Source organism: Lissotriton helveticus, chromosome 1_1 (genome assembly GCF_964261635.1).
Source record: "Lissotriton helveticus chromosome 1_1, aLisHel1.1, whole genome shotgun sequence".
Taxonomy (NCBI): domain Eukaryota; kingdom Metazoa; phylum Chordata; class Amphibia; order Caudata; family Salamandridae; genus Lissotriton; species Lissotriton helveticus.
Window position 1 is genome coordinate 1,666,195,952 of NC_136057.1, and position 21,555 is coordinate 1,666,217,506.

General features: G+C 47.9%; 1 protein-coding gene across 1 annotated transcript in view; it reads left to right on the forward strand.

Moving 5' to 3' along the window:
* DIP2B (DIP2 acetate--CoA ligase B (putative)) overlaps nt 1-21,007 on the forward strand; it is an 805,292-nt gene extending 784,285 nt beyond the window's left edge. The window contains exon 38 of the mRNA XM_078688921.1: nt 16,654-21,007. Coding sequence (XP_078545047.1) covers nt 16,654-16,906 — 253 coding nt within the window. The 3' untranslated portion in view covers nt 16,907-21,007. The remainder of the gene's footprint in view (nt 1-16,653) is intronic.
* The last annotated feature ends 548 nt before the right edge of the window (nt 21,008-21,555 follow it).

Below are 21,555 nucleotides of genomic sequence, written 5' to 3' on the forward strand. Positions count from 1 at the left end.
CTACCCGGGCAATGGCAGCCACTACTGCCTTGGGACGCGGCGTCCCCTTGCAGGACATCTGTCAGGCAGCTACCTGGGCCTTGCTGCACATGTTTACCAAGCAATATTGCCTTGACAGTCGGGTCTGGAGGGACGGCTTCTTTGGCCGTTCTGTTCTCCGTGACTTTCTGGTGTGATCTTTGTTCGCAGACCCACCACCGGGGTTGGTATTACTGGGGTATCTATTCTAAGGAAGGAATCTATCACTAGCGTGTCTATTTCAGATGTACAAGTTACTACTTGTGTAACAATATATCTGGAAGAGACATTAGTTAGTGATAGATTCCTTACTGCCCCACCAGTCCTCCCCGTTCTGCGAACTGATTTCTAGGGTTACGGTCATCCCTTTCAGGGCCCTAGTTTCGTGGCACCAGTGGTCAGTTTCTTGCATGGCTCTGCGTTCCTGGCGCGGAAAGTCGTGTACAGAACTGACGTCAGCGTGCATGGGTGGCGCCTAAGTAGTCTGTGATGTCATCTCGGCGCCTATGACGGACGCAGAACCACACGACCCCACCTTCCGACACGCAGGGATACTGCTGAAGAAAACTTTCCGAATCCAGTCTGACGCCTTGTGATATTCAAAGGTAAGGAATCTATCACTAACTAATGTCTCTTACAGATATATTGTTACACAAGTAGTAACTTGTGCATCTGTAGGAAAGTAGCCCTTTTTACATGGTCACCCCCACTTTTTGGCTGGTAACTGATGTGATTTCAACTGGAAGTGCACTGTGTTCCTGCTGACCAGTTCTCCAGTGCCAGAGCTCTTTCCCAAAACTGTGTAAGTGTTTCCCCCAATTGGCAAAACCTTTAGCTCTGAAGGTCCCTACTAAATGGTACCCCTTCGGAGCCGAAAAAATTGTCTGAGCCGAAAAAAAGTCTCGGACTCTCAAACTCCTATAACAAAACCTAAGGAGACTAAAACCCCACAGAAAGCCTTAGAAACTCGGTCCAAAGAACATTGATTCAAAACCTTCGGCACTGAAAAAAAGACCCTTTACCCACACAACAGGTACCAGATTTTTCGGATCCAAAACAAAAGACTCTTTTTATTGACCCAAAAAGAGGAAACTGGACACTTCAGAGGAGTCTGAAATACCCTTGAAGCGAAAGGAGATGAGTACTAACACCTCCCCACCTCCTTCTCCTCCTCCAGTTGATCCGAATCTTCTGATTTCTCCACCTCACTTCCCACAACATACTTTTTCACCTCAAACATCAGATACCTAGGATGATCATACTGACAGGGGAGCAAATATAGAGCCACATGGGGATGATGATGCACATACCATCCCACATGACGTAGACCCTTGGGATGACTACAACACAGATCCCGACCCACACAATGACCCGAACCTCTATCTATCTAGGCCATCACCACCAGATGACAATATTGGGTTCCACCAATTATTAAATAGGGCTGCCCAATAGCACGGGGTACAATTACAATCTGATAGACTACTAGCCTCAGATTCCTTAACGTAGAATTATCCCCAGGCCTTAGACTGGATCCGGAGAACTTTTCTGCCACAGCATCCCTGCGCGCCAGGTGGACGGCACCTCGTGACTCCGCCCTGACGTCGTCCGCATTCGTGACGTCAGCAAGGATACATAAGCCCCACCCTGGCGCGCCTACGTCAGTTTTTTCTTTTTTCCGCGTGCAACGCAGAACCCGATTGTGTCCTGGCCTGTTTTCAGGCCTTCTCTTCTTTTTCACGCTTTGGCGATATTGGAGCAGTGTGCGAAGGCCTTCTGGCTTCAAGACGTGTACCTCCTGTGTACGTCCCATGTCGGCGACGGACCCTCTCCCAATTTGCATGTGGTGCCTGGGTGAGCACCATGACTCGGAGGAGTGCGACGCCTGCCAGCACCTTAAGCCTAAATCACGGCGGGAGCACCGGATTAAGTTGCTGTTGGCGCGCTTGTCCAGGACAGTGTCGTCCCAGCGTCCGTCCGCTACCTCGGTGGCAAGGAGTCACCGGTTTCGTCTGTGTCAGTCTTTCGCCGCGGGCCCTTGGGCGTGGCTCACCAGCTGGTAGGTCCTTCAGTTTGTCTCCAAGGCCCTGTCCTCCTTACGCGGCGGGCGCAGTCTTCCCCGGAGCGGGCGCCCCCTCCTGTCGCCAACCCTACCCCCGTTTCCGGGCACGGTGGCGACTAGGGCTCAAATGACAGCCTTTGCTGTGGCTCTGCAGGCTTCTTAGGCCATTCCTCCACCGCCTGAGACGTCCGCAAATCCCTTGCCTCGCCCGGGGACTTCCGCGGAGTCGCCGGTGGCTCAGGTGCTGAAGGTTTTGGCTCCAGGTCGTAGGAGAGTGGTGTCGTTGAGGTGTGGTCTTTCGGGGCTCCCCTCTTCGGCGCCTAGCGTCCCTGCCTCGCCGCAAATCCCTACGGGGCTCCCTGTGGCATCGCAGGTGATCACCGGGACTCCGGGCTTGCCCCCGAGCCCCGCCCCTCGATCCTCTGAGCTGGCGGCTGCCTCACCAGAGGTTGAGCCGGGCCCGTTTCGACGCCAGGAGCCTTCCTCCCTGGCTTGGGTGGAGTCGTGGGTGGAGGCCGGGGCCTGGGGTGCCTTCCCGAGTCCTTCTCGGTCCTCGGCGTGGGCGACTGCCCCGTCGCCAGTCCGGTGTCGGCCTCGCCCCATTGTCCTGGAGAGCACGTGGTGGCAGGAGTTGGCCCGGCACCACGGAGTCCCAGTCTGGTGCCGGTCGACGCTGATCAGGCGCTGATGGCGGACTCCACGGAGCCGTGCCGGTGCGGGGTTCTGGATTAGTCTCCTGAGATCCCTTCGTCTCCTGAGGTCTGCCATCTTGGTGTTTTCCTCCCCGGAGACAGGGCGCCATGTAGTTGCCTTTTCACCGGCATCTTCCAGGGAAGGCTCTTCGCCGTCCCCATCGCCAAAATTCTCGAACCCTTCTTTACGTGGCTCGCGGCTGGCTTCTCCACCGGCCTCTCCACCTTCCCCTGAGGGCCCCACAGGTCCCTCGTTCCTGTGTGGATCCTCCTCTATGCCGGGGCTGGCCACTTCTCCCTGGATTTGGGGATGGGCGGCTCAGTCTGCAACTGTCACCCACGGAGGAATTGCTTTCACCTCCGCGGCGTCCTGCTGAGGCCAGTGTTGCCTTTGTTCGAGCTATTTCCACGGCTGCTGATATTCTGAGGATGGATGAACCTGTCACTCCATTTCCTACAGGCAACCTCTTGGAGATTCTCCACTAGGGCTCTGGTGGACGGGGGTCGTTCCTTCCTTTTGAAGTGTCACTCCATAATTCTCTTATGGGGGCGCCCTGCCACGGGTGATCCAGTGCCTCAGGCACCACTGCACCGCCATCGTCCTGCTCCGCATAACCCGGTCTGTCTTTCTTTTCACCCTTCTACTCAAGGTGCTCTACTGCGAAATGCCTTTCCGTGTTTGCCTGTTTTGTTGTTCCCTCCGTCTCAGGAGGCCCGGTGGTTAGATTCATGGGGACGTAATGTCTTCGCTTCCTGCAGTGCTGCCTTGAGCGCGCTTAACACTTTGTGTGTGCTGACCAGGGCTACTTCTAGCCTGTGGGATTCTGTGGAGGGCCTTCTTTCTCATGAGGGTGCCCGTGCTGATCTGCGGGGCCATATGTTGGATGGTAGAGAGTTGGCCGCGTTTATTCTTCGTGTGGCTTTGGATATTGCCGATGCTATTGGCCGTGCTTTGGCCACTTCTGTGGCTCTTTGTCGCCATGCTTGGCTACACAATGCTGTTTTTCCTGAAAATATTAGAGAGCATCTGGTCGACCTCCCTTTTGATGGGGTCCTGCTGTTTAATACTCATGCAGACTCCGCCATTCAGCGTCTTCTTGCGGGGCTCCGTCCTCCTCCTTCTACTCCTCAGTAAGTTGGTTTGCTGATCTTCCGGATCTTGGTGGGAGGCGTTATCCCACTTGCTCCTGGTATTGGGAGTGGCTGTTTCACTTTCTGTGAGGGTTACTGTGCCCTCGGGGTCCTTGGTTGGCCCCTCTCTTCAGTTGGCTGTAGGTCCAGCCCCCTTTGTTGGTGCGCCTGTACTTTCTGGCTGATTACTAAGCCTTCTGTGGTTTCTGCCGCAAGTCTGATTTTGTCCTCTGATGCGCTATTATTTTTTCACTAAGATTGGTTCCCATGGTTTCTTGGGACGTGTCCTACCCTATGTGGGGTACATGTAGCTATTGTATAGCCCTGTCTTACGCGGGGAGGGTGTGGACTCCTCCTTGCGGGTTTGTCGCCCTTCCTGGTGTGGCTGTATTACGATGGTGCGGTCTTTGGCCCTTACTGGGGCATGGCTAGGCCGTCTACGGCGTTTTGCCGCGTTGTTTTGCCCTTTGCCTGCCGTTTCCTGTGTTGACGGCCTGGTCCATCCTAATTGTTTCTCTTCTTCTCTTCCAGCTGATCACACTGCTTCGTGGATCGGTTCTGTCCGGGTGGTCCCCTTTAGGGGTCGTTCAGGATGATTTACTGGCCTTGCCCTTGTTTTGAGCCCGACGTGGTCCGGGCGTTTAGTTTCGTAACGTTGTCAGCGGCTGGCTGCCCCGCCTGCTCTTCTGTTCTGTGGCCGGAGGCCTTGGCGTGGGCCCTGGCGCTCCTGCTTCTGTCCTGCGGGCCATAGTGAACTTTCATTCTTATTCTTCCGCCTGCCTTATTGCAGAGGCACCGTTCTGTCTTGTCTTCAGGCTGTGATGGGCTCGGCTGCTCTCGTCACTGGGTATGTTTCCCGGTCGAGGGCTTTGCCGTTCTTCTGCCTCTTCTCCTTGGAGTCAGTAGGTGCCTCTTCTTCCTCTGTGTTGTCGGTACCTTGCGGCTTCTGGTGGAGGTCCCTGGTATGTTGACTGGGCTTGAGGTGTTTTGGCCTCCTTCGTTTTACCCTTGCTTCTCCTGTTGGTGAAGGATGGGATTGCCCTTTTTTGTCGTTTTAATACATCCCCTATTGGGCAGGTGTTCTTCGACGTTGCGGAGGTTCTCTTCATCTTAAGGCCTGTGACTCATCCCCTGTTGCGGTGGACGGGGCTATTTTTCCCTGTCCCCGTGACTGGTCCCCTGCTGGGTGTCTTGTGCTCGTCTGTGATGGAGGTCTTCTCGCAGACCCTCCTCCCCTTTGGTTATGGCTAGGGTATCTATTCTACGTTAAGGAATCTGCGGCTAGTAGTCTCTATCAGATGTACGAGTTACTTACCTACGGTAACGATGAATCTGGTAGAGACGATTCTAGCCGCCGATTCCTTTACGACCCGCCCTTTCTCCCCGTTTCTGCGAAGACCCTTCTAGGTCTTCAGCACTCGCCTGCTTCAGGACCGCGTTCTTCTGCAAGTTCCTTTTTCTTACTCCCTCCCTAGGAGGATGCCCGCGTGGTTGTTGTTGCTCCATTCCTTCTTTCTGGTGATTGGGTGACGAAAGCCTGGGTGCTTCGGTGCCCATGCATTTGATCTTCAATGTATGGTTCGTTTGTGCCCAGCTTCCTTGTGTTGTTACACTTCTGACTCTTACAGTCCTTGAGATTGAGGTCCCCTGGCTGTGTCTCGACCCTTGGTTCTTTTAGGGGACCCCCCCTCCCGCTGGTGTTGTTGGGGGATGACTTGTCATTGCTCTTCCTTTCTGGCCATGGACCCCTTCTTGGCTCCGGGCGGTGGCTGCAGACTTCTTTGTCTGCTGTGCCCTTTTTCACATGCTTTCTGCCTCCAGGGAGGCCGTTCTGTTGGTTGCAGGCTTGCTTGCAGTAGCTGTGCTCTATTCTCTCATTCCATAACTTGGTGCCTTAGTGCCTTACACTATTTTGGATGGTTCTGTTCCTCACCTTTCATATCTTTCCCTTCTGTATAGTTGGGTTTTCGCACACTGTTCCAGTATTCTCAGGGTTTCGTTTTTGATGGCTCCGCGTTGTGGCGCGGAAATGTTTTCCGAAGAAAACGGACGTAGGCACGCCGGGGTGAGACTTATGTATCCTCGCTGACATCACGAATGCGGGCGACGTCAGGGCGGAGTCATGTGGTGCTATCCCCCGACGCGCAGGGATGCTGTGGCAGAAAAGTTTTCCGGATCCAGTCTCATGCCTGGGGATAATTCTACTTCAAGAAATCTGCGGCTAGAATCGTCTCCAGATACATCGTTACCGAAGGTAAGTAACTCGTACTTCTGATCCCTTAGAGGAAGACTTTCAACTTGAAAGTCCACACACACCCTGCCAATGTTAAAAAGCATGCTCAGACATACCCCAGAAGTTTTTACAGACCCTGTCAGAGCCAGGATTCTCAACACCAGGATAGATACAAAATATAAGGCAGCTCCCAATGACCCAATTTACGTTAAAGGCCAAATCCCTTTGGATTCTCTTGTGGTTTCTAATGCACGTAAAAAGGCAAGCTCACAGATTACAGGCGACACCGCCCCTCCTGATAAGGAGTAAAAATTAGACACATCTGGTAAACGGATTGCGTCCCAGGCTGCAAATCATTTGCGGATAGCCAATGCCCAAGCTTTATTGACCAGATATGACAGGGCCCACTATGAAGAGATTGTACAGCTCATGCAACACCTTCCTGACCAGTACAAACAAAAGGCCAACGACTTTATACAACAGGGGAAATTGATCACAAACACCTCAAATAAATGTGCGTTTGATGCGGCTGATACCGCATCCCGCGCCATTAACACTGGCGTTTTGTTGCGCAGGCACGCCTGGTTCCAGGTCTCTGGATTCAAACAGGAGGTGCAATCTGCTATCCTAAATCAGCCCTTTGATCAAGAGCATCTTTTCGGGCCTTCAGTTGACACATCTTTAGAAAAGATGAAAAAAAGATACAGAAACTTCAAAGTCCATAGGGGCCTTTCAATTCCCCCCTAGAGGCTCTTTTCGCCGCTGCTTCTACAGAGCTGGCTCCGAAACAATTGGCTCAGAACATCCCTCTTCCTCCTACAAAATCCCCACTCAAAGGTCCTCCAAAGGACACTTTTGTGGAGGTTACAGAGGCAACAATGGTAAAGGAAGAGGTCGCAGCAACAATAACTGCACCTCCCCTACCACCAAACAGTGACTTCCCTGCACTTCCCCCCGATCATCCCACTCCTGTCGGGGGACGTCTCTCACAGTTCCTACCTGTCTGGAATTCAAGCACAACAGACAGGTGGGTAAGACAAATTATCCAGTATGGGTACTGCCTGGAACTCACCTCTACTCGTCCCCCCACCCCCAAACATTCCTCTCAGACTACGTCCAATGTCCTCGGAACATCTAACACTTCTCAAGCAAGAGGTTCTCTCTCTATTACAAAAACATGCAAAAGAACCAGTCCCCTTGCCTCACCAAGGCATGGGGGTTTACTCCCTCTATTTCGTAATTCCAAAAAAAAGGACAGATCTCTCAGGCCCATATTGGACCTCAGACCGTTAAACCTCTACATTCAGGCAGATCACTTCCATATGTTCACTCTCCAACAGGTGCTCCCATTACTTCAACAGAGCAACTTTCTCTCCACTCTGGATTTAAAAGACGCATACTTCCATATTCCCATTCACCCTGCTCACAGAAAATATCTCAGGTTCGTGGTGGATGGTAACACCACCAATTCAAAGTCCTCCCATTCAGGGTGACTACAGCACCCAGAGTCTTCACCAAATGCCTTGCAGTATTTACAGCCCACTTAAGAAGACAGCACATTCATGTCTTTTCTTATCTGGACAACTGGCTCATAAAAGCCAAGTCACACAGCAGCTGTGTGCAACACACTCACACAAAGCAATCCAACTTCTTCTCACCTTGGGATTCAAGGTAAACCTTACCAAATCTTAGCTCCAACCATCCAACATACAACAGTATCTACGGGCTATAATAGACACTTCAAAAGCTCTAGCATACTCCAACCCAGTCAGGATAAGCACACTACCATCTCTAATAGCAACATTTCAACCTCAACACTCACTACCAATGCGAGTGTTCATGCAATTAATTGGGATGATGGCCTCTTGCATTTTCAAAGCCCCTCATGCAAGACTTCAAATGCGTCCCTTACAGGAGTGTTTGGCACGTCAGTGTAACCAGGCTCAAGGTCAGCTAACAGACCTGGTGTTGGTAGACGACCGCACCCATCGCTCTCTGCAGTGGTGGAACACACAAAACCTTTCCAAAGAGCGGCCGTTCCTCAACCCGGTTCCACAGATAGATAGACAGACGCATCGCTCACCGGCTGGGGAGCTCATCTTCAGACCCATACTATTAGGGCATATGAACCCCTCAACAAAAACAATTCCACATAAATTACCTGGAATTGTTGGCAATCTTCCTAGCGTTAAAATCTTTTCATATCCACCGTTTAAGCAAAGCTGTCCTAGTCCGTACAGACAACATGACAGCAATGTATTATATACAAAAACAGGGGGGGGGGACTCTCTCCAGCTTTCACACCTAGCTCAAAGCATATGGAGATGCGCCATTCCTCAAAACATATATCTCCTTGCAGAACACCTCCCAGGAGTACACAATCAAAATGCGGATCTACTCAGTCGCCAAGAACAGCAGATCCACAAATGGGTACTTCATCCTCAAGTTCTGCTTCCATTCTTTCAAATGTGGGACCACCCAGAAATAGACCTATTCACCACACACCAAAACGCAAAATGCCCAAGCTTTGCATCCAGGTATCCACACCCATTGTCCAAAGGCAATGCCCTATGGATGAACTGGTCAGGCAAATTTGTCTCCCACTCATTCCGCTAGTGGTTCGGAAACTCAAACAGCATTGCCTCACAATGATCCTAATTGCTCCAACATGGGCCCGACAACCATGGTTCACAACCCTCTTGGAACTATCAGTAGTTCCTCATCAAAAGCTACACCTCTCACCCAAGCTTCTCACTTAGAACCATGGACAGATAAGGCATCCAGAGCTTGCTATGCCGCAAAGTGGAAAACATTTGTAATTTACTGCACAAATAACAAAATCAACCCACTAGATACTTCCATTCAAAACATCAGCTGTTACCTTTTGCATCTAAAACAATGCAACCTAGCGTATACATCTTGAGGCAATAGCAACCTATCTCCAAAACAGACATTTGTCTTTGTTTAGGGTACCAGCTATCAAGGCATTTATGCAAGGACTTCAAAGAATAATGCCACCTAGGGTTCCACCCTCTCCAGTATGGAACCTAAATGTGGTACTTACCAGGCTCATGGGTCCCCCATTTGAACTGATGCATAAATGCGAATTACAATTTCTCACCTGTAAAGTAGTTTTCCTAATTGCATCACCTCTCTCAGAAGAGTCAGTGAACTCCAGGCATTAACCATACAAGTACCATTTCTCCAAATCCATCATAACAAAGTGGTTCTTGGGACCAACCCAAAATTTCTACTTAAAATTGACTCTGCTTTACACCTTAACCAGTCTGTAGAACTCCCAGTGTTTTTCCCTCTACCAGACTCAGTAGCACAACGGGCTCTTCACACGCTGGACGTAAAAAGTGCAATACTTTACTACATAGAAAGAACAAAATCCTTTAGAAAGACTAAACAACTTTTTGTGGCTTTCTCTCCACCTCATAAAGGCAATCCTATTTCAAAAACAGGGATTGCAAGGTGGATTGTAAAATGCATCCAAATATGCTATGCTAAAGCCAAACAAACCTTAACCATTCCCCCTGGAGCTCACTCCACACATAAACTAGGGGCATCCATGGCATTCTTAGACAACATTCCCCTAGTTGACATCTGCAAAGCAGCAACTTGGTCTACACCACACACGTTCACAAAACACTATTGTGTAGACGTGCAAGCAAAACAACAAGCTAGTGTGGGCCAGGCTGTATTAAGAACACGTTTTCAAACCAGTGCAACAGATACAGGTAGCCACCTCTAAGGAGGTAACTGCTGTGTAGTCTATGCACAAGTATACGATCTACAGCTCATATGCCTCGAACGGAAAAGGCTGCTTACCAGGATGCATCTGTGCTTGGCATGTAGAGCTGTAGATTCTTGTACGCCTCCCCGGATACATCTATTAGTTTCAAAACTATCTTACTTAGATACATTACACATGGACCTCCTTTTCTATTTCTTACTAACTCCATCATAACCCTCCATGGCAAAACAATCTGGAGATGGATTTGATGCCATGCGCACTATGGTCCTAAGGACAAGTCACCTACCTCGTGACTACAAAAGAAGTCTTCCAAGACAAAAAAAAGTGCAAACATCTGAGCCCAATACCAGATGGCGATCTATGCACAAGTATACGAATCTACAGCTCTACGTGCCTAGAACAGATGCAAACTGGTAAGTAGCATTTTACATTTAGGGAGCCCTTGCACCAGAAGAGCAGATCCTGACGACCTGAAGAAAGACGAGAAGAGTCGCATAGCAAGAACAGAAGACCCAGAAACTGACTTGGCGCTAACCCTGCCAGCCTGCCTTCTGACTTCGCCCATTGCACCAAAAGTCGACTTGTCTTGCAGTTGCTGAGTACCCAAAGCCGAGTAGACCTGCCAGTACTTTCTCCAGGAACCAAGACCTCCTGAGGGACAACGGAAATGTCCCACGCATCCTGCAGACAGCAAAAGAAGGATCACCGGCCCTTTCAAAACCCGATGCAGCTAAGCGCCCCTGCAACCGAGCTCCCCAGCCTATGTCGAAATGGGCCAATTGTGTCAGTGTGGTCCCCAAGCCCTCAAGGTATCCAGTCCACTGTGAAGTGACTCCTCGTGAACTCCCTGACTTCGCCTGCCGCCAGGCCCTCTTGACGGCAAATCTTGCCGCATGGAGAAAATGGACAACCCAAGGACCCTCTGAACCCAGAGTCCAGAGGAGAAGAGAACCAAAAGTGTCCCCACCTCCACCAACCTCGCAAGAACCAAAGCTACTTGTTGGTTTTACCGGACTGGTCTCTCGGTCTCCTCCTGCAGCCTATTTATTCCGCGACCTTTCTCCATAAGGTAACATTGGCACCCTACACTGTTTTGCACCTCTGCGCCCGGCTGCCCTAGTGCCGCTGGTGGTGTTCTGTCAGTTCTGCCTTGGACCTTGCCCACCACTCACCTTAACTCCTGGAGAAGGGAGGGTCCCCTAAGTCGTTGACACGAACTGGTATACCGCATAAGATTTTCCTTCCATAGGTTAACATTGCACCGTCCACTTTTTGAACTGAAAGGTATTTATTACCTGAACGATTTTCTTCTAATGCCTAAACATATATAAAGATGCTTGCTATTTTTTATAAATCGGTGTGGATCGCCTTCTTGAGTCATTTGTCTCATTTATTGACCATTGTGTGTATTTTCAGATGTCTTGCACTCCTCTGTTAAGTGTGAGGTTGCTCGACCACACTAACCTCTAACAGAGCACTTTGGGATTGCCATAGCAAGTCCCTGTGACTAATAAGGGAACCCCTGGACTCGTTACACAATACATCTCAGCCAGCTTCCTACACTATCTTTTACATTACAATGTTAAACAATCACAACTTTGCAGTGATTGGATTTGGAATGAAGCATGCACACATGAAAGTATATAGATATAATATATCTGGTAGAGACTACTAGCCGCAGATTCCTTCATGTAGAATTATCCCCAGGCGTGAGACTAGATCTGGAAAATCTTTTGCCACCGCGTCCCTGCGCACCGGGGGGGGGGGGGGCAGCATCACGTGACTCCGCCCAGGCATTGTCCGCGTGCGTGACATCAGCGAGGTCACAAAAAGTCCCACTCCGACGCACCTATGTCAGTTTTTACCTTTTCCGCGTGTTTCACGGATCCGGATCGTGCTCTGGGCCTGTTTAGACCTTTTCCCTTTACCCTATTGCGTGTGTGTGGGGACAGTGTGCGAATGCCTTCGGGCTTTAAGATGTTCTCATCTTGTGGAAGCCTGATGTCGGCGATGGACCCTTACCCCATCTGCATGTGGTGTTTGGGGGAACACCACGACTCCACCGATTGTGAGGCGTGCCAGCAGCTGAAATCAAAGTCCCGGCGGGAGCACCGCATGAAATTTCTTTCGGCCCGCATGTCCAGGTCGGCGTCATCACTCCACCCGGCCCCTGCGGAGGGTTCTCGAACCCGCTACTTCCCTCTTCGACATCGCCCCTCTCCGAGGTCACAGGAGCGCCGCTCACCTGTCGGTAAGCGTCGCAGTTTGTCCCCAAGGGTCGGTTCCCACCCTGTTGAGGGCACGGGCTTTCCGCGGGTGGTGTGGCCCCACGTGTCGTCCACCTATCTGCCGTTTCCCGGTGTGAGGGTGACTCGAGCCCAGATGGAGCCATATGCAGCGGCTTTGCAGGCCTTGCTGGCTTCTCCTCCTCCTCCTTTCCCCCCTGGGACGTCAGCGGATCCCTTGTAGTGTGCGGGGGCTTACGTGGCGTTGCCGGCGCCAATTGGCTCATATCCAGGTTCGGAGGATGTGGTGCAGCCCTTTTGGTGTCCCTCCTTCGGACCACGGTGCCTCTGATACGCCGCAAACGCCCGCGGGAGTCCCTGTGGTGTGTCGCAGGAGGTTGCCGGGGCTCAGGTCGCACCCCGAGCCCCTCTTGGTCCTCTGGACAGGCGTCGATCTTGTCTGAGGCAGAGGTAACGCCACTTCGGTGGCTCCTGGACCTGGCGGCGTCACAGGGGTCGGCGGAGGGCCCCTCTCGTCCCGTCATGGGTAGAGGCTGGAGGGGGACTCCTCGTCCCTCCCCGGGTCCCTCTTGTTCCTCCACGCAGGCGGCTGCCTCGTCGGAGGTCAGGCCGGTGTCTTACCGCCACCGCTCCTTCGCCGCCGGGGCTCCGGCCCAGCCCCGGTCTCCTGACGTTCCGGTATCTCCCCTGGCGTCGGACGACGAAGTACTGCCTCAGATTGCAGACTCTATGGCACCAGGACGGTGTCTGGTCGTTGACTCGTCCTCGGACGTCTCTTCTCCAGAGGTTCGACGCTTGTTGCTGTCATCCTCCCCGGAGACGGGCCGACCCATCGTGGCCTTTTTCCCGGCGTCGCCTAAGGGCGGCTCCACTCCGTGGCCGCGGTCTTCGCCAGAGGAGCCGCAGGTCCCCTACTCCTCGGTCCCTCTTCCTTCTTTCCGGACTTGGCCCTTCCTCCCTCCAGTTGGCTTGGGGGATGGCCATCTTAGCTTGCAGCCGTCACCTACCGAGGAGCTGTTGTCTCCCCCGTCACGGGAGGCCCGCTGGTTGGACTCCTGGGGGCGCAATATGTTCGCCTCAACCAGTGCGGCTCTGCTGGCCCTTAACACGCTGTGTCTCCTGGCTACGGCCACTTCTTGTTTGTGGTAATCGGCGGAGTCCTGTATGTCTGCCACTTCTCAGGAGGGTACCTGTGTTGATCTGAGGCACCATGTGTTGGATGGCAGGGAGCTGGCGGCGTTTATTCTTCGCTCCGCTCTGGACATCTCGGAGGTGCTGGGTCGTGCCGGGTCGTGCCATGGCTTCTTCGGTTGCCTGGCTTTGAGACCATGTGTTCCCGGAGAATGTTCTGGAACAGCTGGTGGACCTTCCCTTGGATTGGCGCTCTTTTGTTCCATGCCCCTGCGGACTCGGCCATTCGGAGGTTCTTGGCGGGGCTAAGTCCTCCTCCTCCTCATCTTTCCCCTCCATGACCTGTGAGTTGATCTGGTTCTTGGAGGTGTTCTTCCGTTGGGGTGGGCCTCCCCAGTTGTGTGTTCTGTGTGCTTCATGGCCACTCAAGTCTTCCTTGTTGGGACTGTGGTTTTGTTGGCTGCTGGCCAAGCCCTTTTTGACTGTTTGTTTTTGCTTTGGGTTTTCTACACCACGCTGGCCCTGAGACTAGGCCTGCTGGTTTTTCTCTCTGACTGCTTCACAAGCCTTATGCGGGTTTTTCCACAGGTATTCTCTGTTGACATTTGTTCACGAGAGGTTCCCTTGTAACATGCCCTATGTATTGTATTGTATTGTAATTGCATCTATATAGCGCTTCCTACCCCTGACGAGGCGTCGAAGCCCTTTTTCGGTGGGTAGCACGCTACTCCGGGACCCATAGAGGATTAGTGTTGAATTAGTATAGTGAAACATGCAAGTACATTTTAAGTGGTGGATAGGTTAGTCAGTTATTTGGATTTGGAAAGATAGCAGAAGGATAGAGGAGGAAAAAAAGTTTGTATTTATATAGCGCTGTGGGGCAGTGGTAGCTATTATATAGCTCTGTCCTGATTGTTGTGATTGCCTTTGGGCCTCTGTTCTCCTTGGGTGGTGTTAAGGTATGTTGCAGATGCACTACTCTTGCTGATGGATTGGGAGGGCTTGAGTTGCGACCGGGGTGTCCCTCTCTGGGGTCACTGCGCTGTTGTTGCCTGGTCTTGCCTGCTGTCTGCAGCCGGGTGTCTTGGTTCTGCCTGGTACCACTTCCTTTTAGACTGTGGGTGCGGACTCCTCCCTGGAGCGTGTCCGGACCCTTCTCGCTTTCTGGCTCTCGGTCATCGGCTGACGTCTGGCTTGCCCTGAGAGCATCCTCCCACGGTGCTCTTGGCGTCTGGTTGCACTTGCTGGTGCTGACCTACTGTTTTTCTGCACCATTGTGCCTACTTGGCGCTTTGGTGGGACAGTCATCCTTGCCTTGTTCGCTTCTTCCAGTAAGCCTTGCACTCAGTTCTACTTCTCCTCCCTGTGCGATGTGATGGTCTCTGAGTTCTTGTTCCTTTTTGGGTGCAGTCTGTCCCTGCAGGGCGCTGGAAGGTTCTTCCTGGGTGACCTTGAGTTACCCTTTTTCGGCTTCCGCCTGCTTATTGTGGACTACACCGTTCTGTCTGGACTTTGCCTTCTGGCTGTGTTAGGCTCGGCTGCCCCCTTCGCTGGGTGTGTTTCCGGTGGAGGAAGTCTTGCCTTTGCCTCTTCTCCTTGGACTCTCTAGGTTGCTCTTCTCCTTCGGTGCTCCTCTTCCTTTGGCCTTGGGTGAACGTTTTGTTGTCGTGTATGGGCGTGGTGTGCTTTAGCCTCCTTTTCGCCTTGCCTTGTTTCCTCTGCTGAGCGAGGATGGGCTGTCTCTTCTCTTCTCCCGCATCCCCTTTGGGGTTGGTTGTCTTCTGCTTGCGGGGTTTCCTTTACCTGAGGGATGGGGCTCCTCGTCCTGTCTTTGGGACTCGGCCCCTGTGGGACCCTCTTTTATGACCAGGCTGCTGAGGCCTCTCGCAGACCCTCCTTCCCCTTGGGTATGGCTAGGGTATCTATTCTACGTGAAGGAACTTGCGACTAGTAGTCTCTATCAGATGTACGAGTTACTTAACTTCGATAACGATGTTTCTGGTAGAGACGATTCTAGCCGCCGATTCCTTCACGGCCCACGCTTCCTCCCCGTTCTGCGAGGACTTGGTCTTCTGCACTCCCCTCCCTGTGGGCGGCTGTGTCTTCTATGAGTACATTCTTTCCCTCTTTATGACAGGATGTTTGTCCTGTTTATTTGTTCCCTTTTCTCCCCCTTTGGCATATTGGAGGATAGGTTATAGGTTCTTTGGTGCCCTTATGCTCTGGTTGCTCCAGGTTGGGGCCTTCCTTCCACCCCCCCCCTCCTCCCCCTTTACTACTAGGGTTCTGGGCCCTCTGCTATCCTCTAGGTTGGGGTCTTTTGGCTGTGCCTCTGCCCTTTGTTCCTTATGACGGTTGTCACACTCTGTGATGGGGCTGTCTTGGAGTCTTGCCGTTCCTGGTTTGTCCCAGACTGATTTACCTTCATTGTTTTTGGTTGGGGTTGTAGTCCTGCTACATGTTATGATATTTTTACATATGTTCTTTGTCTCAAAGGTGGGCTATCTCCGTCCTGGCAGGGTTGTTGCTCAGGGCTGGGCTCTGTTCTTTATTTTGTTTTCCCTGCCTTTGGGTACTGCAGTGCCTGGCACTGCTCTTTATGGTGTTCCTCACCATTCCTTTTTCCACTTTTTCTGCTCTTTCGCACACTGTTCCTATACTCCACAGTTTTGCAGCTGGCTCCGCGTTGTGGCGCGGCAAAGTTCTCCGAAGAAAACTGACGTAGGCGTGCCGGGGTGGGACTTGTGTGACCTTGCTGACGTCACGAATGCGGACAACGCCTGGGCGGAGACGCATGATGCCGTTCCCCGGTGCGCAGGGATGCTGTGGCAAAAGATTTTCCGGATCCTGTCTCACGCCCGGGGATAATACTACGTGAAGGAATCTGCAGCTAGAATCGTCTCTACCAGATACATCGTTACCGAAGGTAAGTAACTCATACATCTGCTATTAAACAATCACAATATGTTTGATTAACTTAGGGGTGCAAAATCTGTAACTAGTAAAATTGCTAAATGGAGAAGTGCAGAATAAAGGCCTCAAAAAACTGTACCTATTGATTTGTGTACACTAGTTTTCTTCTTGCAGTATTACCACTTGAAATCCCTAAATAGTATCAGGTGTTGGGATTCCATTCAGTAAGAAGTCTTCACCTTTCATTGGAAGTTCTCAAGAGGCTGAGAAAAATAATATTTGTAGGAAATAATCAATAAATGACAGGTATTTTCCTCCGACACCAGTTTCTGATAGTGTTCTCTTCGATTCAGTGTAATTTTTTTAAACTTGGAAAAAAGAGGTACTCTGGAAAATGGTGTGTAAAAATACCTCCAATCTTTGTTGTCTCTGGATGATTTTGATTTTTCCATTGTTTTCCTTAATTTTAGTGCTGTCTTCACGTGGACGAACCTGCTAGTAGTGGTGGTCGAACTGTGTGGCTCGGAGCAGGAAGCCCTGGACTTGGTGCCCTTGGTCACAAATGTGGTCCTAGATGAACATTACTTAATTGTTGGAGTAGTGGTGGTGGTGGATCCTGGGGTCATACCCATCAATTCTCGAGGAGAGAAGCAACGCATGCACCTTAGGGACAGTTTTCTGGCTGACCAGCTCGATCCTATCTACGTAGCCTATAACATGTAAATGGAGGAAGGCAAGCTTTGCGGATTTCACCATGTGAAACTCTACTGTGTCACTACGGTCTAGGACAACCTTGACGCTGGTGGGAAAAGAATAACTAACACTTGATTTGAAATCATATTGATGTCTACTTTGTCTTGGATCACGCCCACCCTTGGTTTTATGACCACATTGTGATCGCTGATGTGTCAAAAGGGATAGCATTACTGGACAATAATCATTATCTCCTGCACATGCCAGAGCTGACAAACTAACCGTGACGTTAATGTTAAAAATGTGTTTAACAGATAAAAAAGATATTTTTATGTACTTGTTCTGCAGAAGGGTTTAATTTAGTGAAATCGAGAAAACACTCATCTTAGTCCTACATCGTTCCTTTTAACCAATGCAACTGATAGTGTAGTGCCATAAGTCACTGCTTAACCACGTAGTGCAATGGCTGAACCTGCTAACTGGTGGAATTAAGATTCCCCTGCTCCTTTAGATATAAAAAGAAAGACTCAGCCTATATTTTAAATATGTAAATAGTAATATAATATACTTTTGAGCTAGAAAATTTGTGTTTGTAGCTATGAAATGCGACAGGGTTATGATTGAGGGCTGTAACATAACAATCCTTTGCACATACCTATTCTTAGTTCCGCTTGTAGTTTTCTATTGCTAACCAGGATTTGTCCAACCCTGGGATTTGCCAACTGCTTCCTTTCATGCAAACCCGCCACAAAATGTCGCTAAATGAAAAGTCAATGCTGGTCCATGTTCTAAAACTATGCACTTTTGTATAATTCATTTTGAATTATGCCATTTGTTTTTCTTCCAGTTTTTCTTTATTCCCTTTTTCACAGTGTATGCCGCAGCCTTTTGATAACTCCTTTTTGTTGTTTCCTTTTCCATAAATAATTCCTTATTGTCCTCTTCCCCAGGCAGAGGACAGTCTATAATGTTCAGTTGTATTTTCTATAAGACAATTTCATGCTTATTTATATTCATGATAACTGAAGCATATTTGTACATTTTACAAACATATGCCACAGAATGATTAGGAATGCATACGAAATATCAACTCAAAGACACATTCTTTTTCTTTTTATTCTCAACATTTGATTGTTCCTCTTTTCCTACCACATCTGTTCCATTATCTAATTAAACTAAATTAGGTGGTGCTCCAGGCAAATCTCCAACATTAGCCTTTGGATATTTAATGTTCTGCTACATCTTACTTCCAATGTAAAACATGAAGGTTCGCCAAAAGGGAGGGCCAACTACATTCTACTCACCTTTCTATATGAGTTATAGTTTAAGATACAGCCACAATGCTTAGTTAGATTTTTACTTGGTGCTGTACATTGGTGGCCCATCTGTTCAATCCATTGCCTTATGAATGCGTCCTTGGGTGACATGCAAGCCCCCATGCACTGAGGGCTTGAGGTGCCTTTTAAACCATTTTAAGATTCCACTGTTAGGTATTTTTTGTCGTTTATTTTTTCTGTCCATGGTGCTATACTGCTATTTTAGCAGCTTTCTGTTTTCGTTTCTTTGGGAGAAGGATTTGAAAATATTCCTCGTTTTACAGTGAAAAGTGAATCTGAAAAATAATTGTGCAAGCATGCTGGTGGTTTCTATGTGAGTGGCCCCAGGAGTATAAAAACCGATGTGAGTTACATTTGGAGAGCAAATTTCCAGTCCTGGGCTTTTCGGTCATAAATTCTAATTAGGTACTGTATGCCAAAGCAAGTTAAAACTGCAGATTCCAGATGTGTTCTGGTGTGAAGTGAAATCACTGATCTGTACACCTAGTGCCCAGTCGACATGAAGCAAGGTGGCAACCTGCTGTTACTTGGCATAAAATGAAAGTATGTCAGTGGTTAACTAAGCATGGCAAATTTGTAGTCCTTTTGGAAATTACTTTCACATCAGATAACTGCCCTTTTTTGGTTTCAAGATAAGAGACACAATATGATTGATAGGAGTTTAGCAGTTGGAAATTCATTTTCCCGATGGAAAACATCATGGTGCTTTACTTTACTAACCAAAGAATTGCTAAAGAATCGGCCACGGTAAAAAAAAGGACATTTCATCCCACTTCTCTACTGCAGTCATTATTTGATGTACGTGGAGGATCGAAAATAAGGAAATCTTCAATTCAACACAAGACAGAACTTTTCCACTTATCCATTTTGACTGAAGAGAGCCTTTCCTTCAACATAAGTTAACAGTGTGAAACAAGGATGCTAGCATTTAATCTTAGTGCTGATCCAAGGAAAACCACTGACAATTTGTTTTAGATTATGGAGAGGTTAAGTGGACTATTATGTATTAGCGTTGGTTAAATTTGGAAAGGGAAGAGGAGCAGGGTACTTGTTAGCAACGTAAAATAGTAGCAAACGTAACCAACTTGCTCCTCCAGCAGGCTGTCAACTTCATGATTTGGTTCCCAGGCGCAAATGGTTAACATTTGTCAACGTTTGACATAAAATGTTGGACTGTGCTCAATGGTTGTTACAGTATCCTCAGTATAAGATATCCAAGTACAACAAAAACCTCTCTGGATCTTCATTGTATTCATAATTCATTTTTAAATTAAGGACAGGTTAGTTTTTGTACTCTTTTTATTGTCACAAATATAACGCTTCTTTTCTTTGTTTTTCCTTTTGCCATTCTGACTACTACTCTGCTATAGTAACAAAAGTGTGTATGGCATACGATATCAGTAAGACTTCAGTTTCATGGATAGTACATGTCCTACACTGGAGACAAACAAAATGCACCTCTGTTTTTATTTTTTTCTAGTAGTACAGAGCATAGTGGAGTGAGCATTCAATAAACCATGTTTGAAAGAGTTTTGCTGATCCTAAATACAATTATTTGTATTTTTATTTACTATTAACCATTGTCAAATTGAGAATGCCATACCATGTAATTATGTATAAAAAGTTTTTCCTATTTATTTTAAATTAGGGTGATTATACAATTTTAAAATTCAAAATCTTGATTTGTTTTTAATACATTAACACATTGAATGTGTTTCCTTTGTCTTATTTTTTTATTTATCATACTGTTAATAGTTGTTGATGTATGTACTTGGGCAAATCATTGACCAGCCTTCAGCGAACATTGGAAGACATTCCATTAATGTGTTTTCTTCTCATGATATATGAATAGTCAACAAATTACTGTTGGCTATTAGAAAATTAAGATATCTTGCAAGCATTCAGTAGGTATAGATATTGATACGTACTTGTTTTTTTTTTTACCCTGTTGGCTCTGCTAGGTAAACTTAATATAGGTTACATTTTGTCCTTTTTTTTATTGTATTTTTTATTATTGCATTGTCCCGATATGTAGTACTTTTTTCCCGTGAATTTAAAAAAAAATGACATAATTGTTTGGGTTACAGTTCCATACTAGTAGATTTCAACTAATTTTAAAACTGGAATACCCTTAGTGCTTATTCAGCTAAATTGTTTGGACCTACTGTAGAGATCATAAGTTCAGTATCTCATTCTTTTTTTATATTTAGCCTATGAAATTCATGTTTACAAAAAGAAAAACTTGAAACTTATGTGAATGTTTTCCTTTACCGCAGTAAACTTTTATCACTTGAACTATTTCCTTTGCAATGTACAACATTTGGGCTCATTTCAAACCTATTTATTAAAACTGTCAGTAGTTGTTTCCAATACCTGTAATGTGCGTTTTCTCTAATAATGTCTTAGCTTATATGTTAGTTAATGTGCAGAAAAGATTTTGATGAGTTTGGTCAAATGTGTTTTCTGGCTCGTACACATCTAGCATTTATTTCTGATGTTTTCCCCTTCTTTAACAAAAAACTCTACCATCAATATTCTCGGGGAGACGAGAAGGAATGTGCTATACATGTACTATGTATGTTATCTGAACAAATGAAAGTTGTTTTCAAACTTAAAAGAAAATATATTGGTTCAATTGCTAATTTATAGATTTAATCTGAAAGCAAAATTGCACAATAGTAATGGCCCAAACGTACCTCCGCCTCTTTGTGTTTCTGTAGAAAAAAATATGTGAATAGGTATACTTTATTTTAAGCTGTTGCAGATGCAATAAAGTTGAGATTTGCAAGAGGAACCATCTCTGTGCACTATTTAGTGAGATAGATGTTGCTTAAAGCTCTAGAATCATTATTTATATTTCTGTGCTTGTCTCGTGTTTGTGGGGATCAGAGTCTTTGACCGTGCATGCATTTATTCAGAGCACATTGTGGATTCTTCGAGAATGATGGAACTTATGTTTTCCACTTCCCTTACATTTTGTAATTCATGAAGCAGAATCTGTTTAACAGGGTAATATCAAATCATATGTGTGGTTTTGCAGCCAGAAAGCTTTTCTAGATTCAGATTCTGTGGATTATTCCTACATCTAGTGTTTAGATTTGGAAGTGTGTATACTGCGACATTTTTCTTTTTAAACATGATTTTATTAATGCTCACATTGTTATGGAATCACACAGTTATCATATGTACACAGTATTTATTTGTCAATGAGTGTTTTTTAATTACAAATTTGGTAAACCAAACAAAACAATGGTCCTGCTGCAAAAACTCACCCCCCCCCCCCATCCAGATAGATAAGTATTTAAGCATCAGGCTTTAATAAGTCACACCTCAAATCGGTGG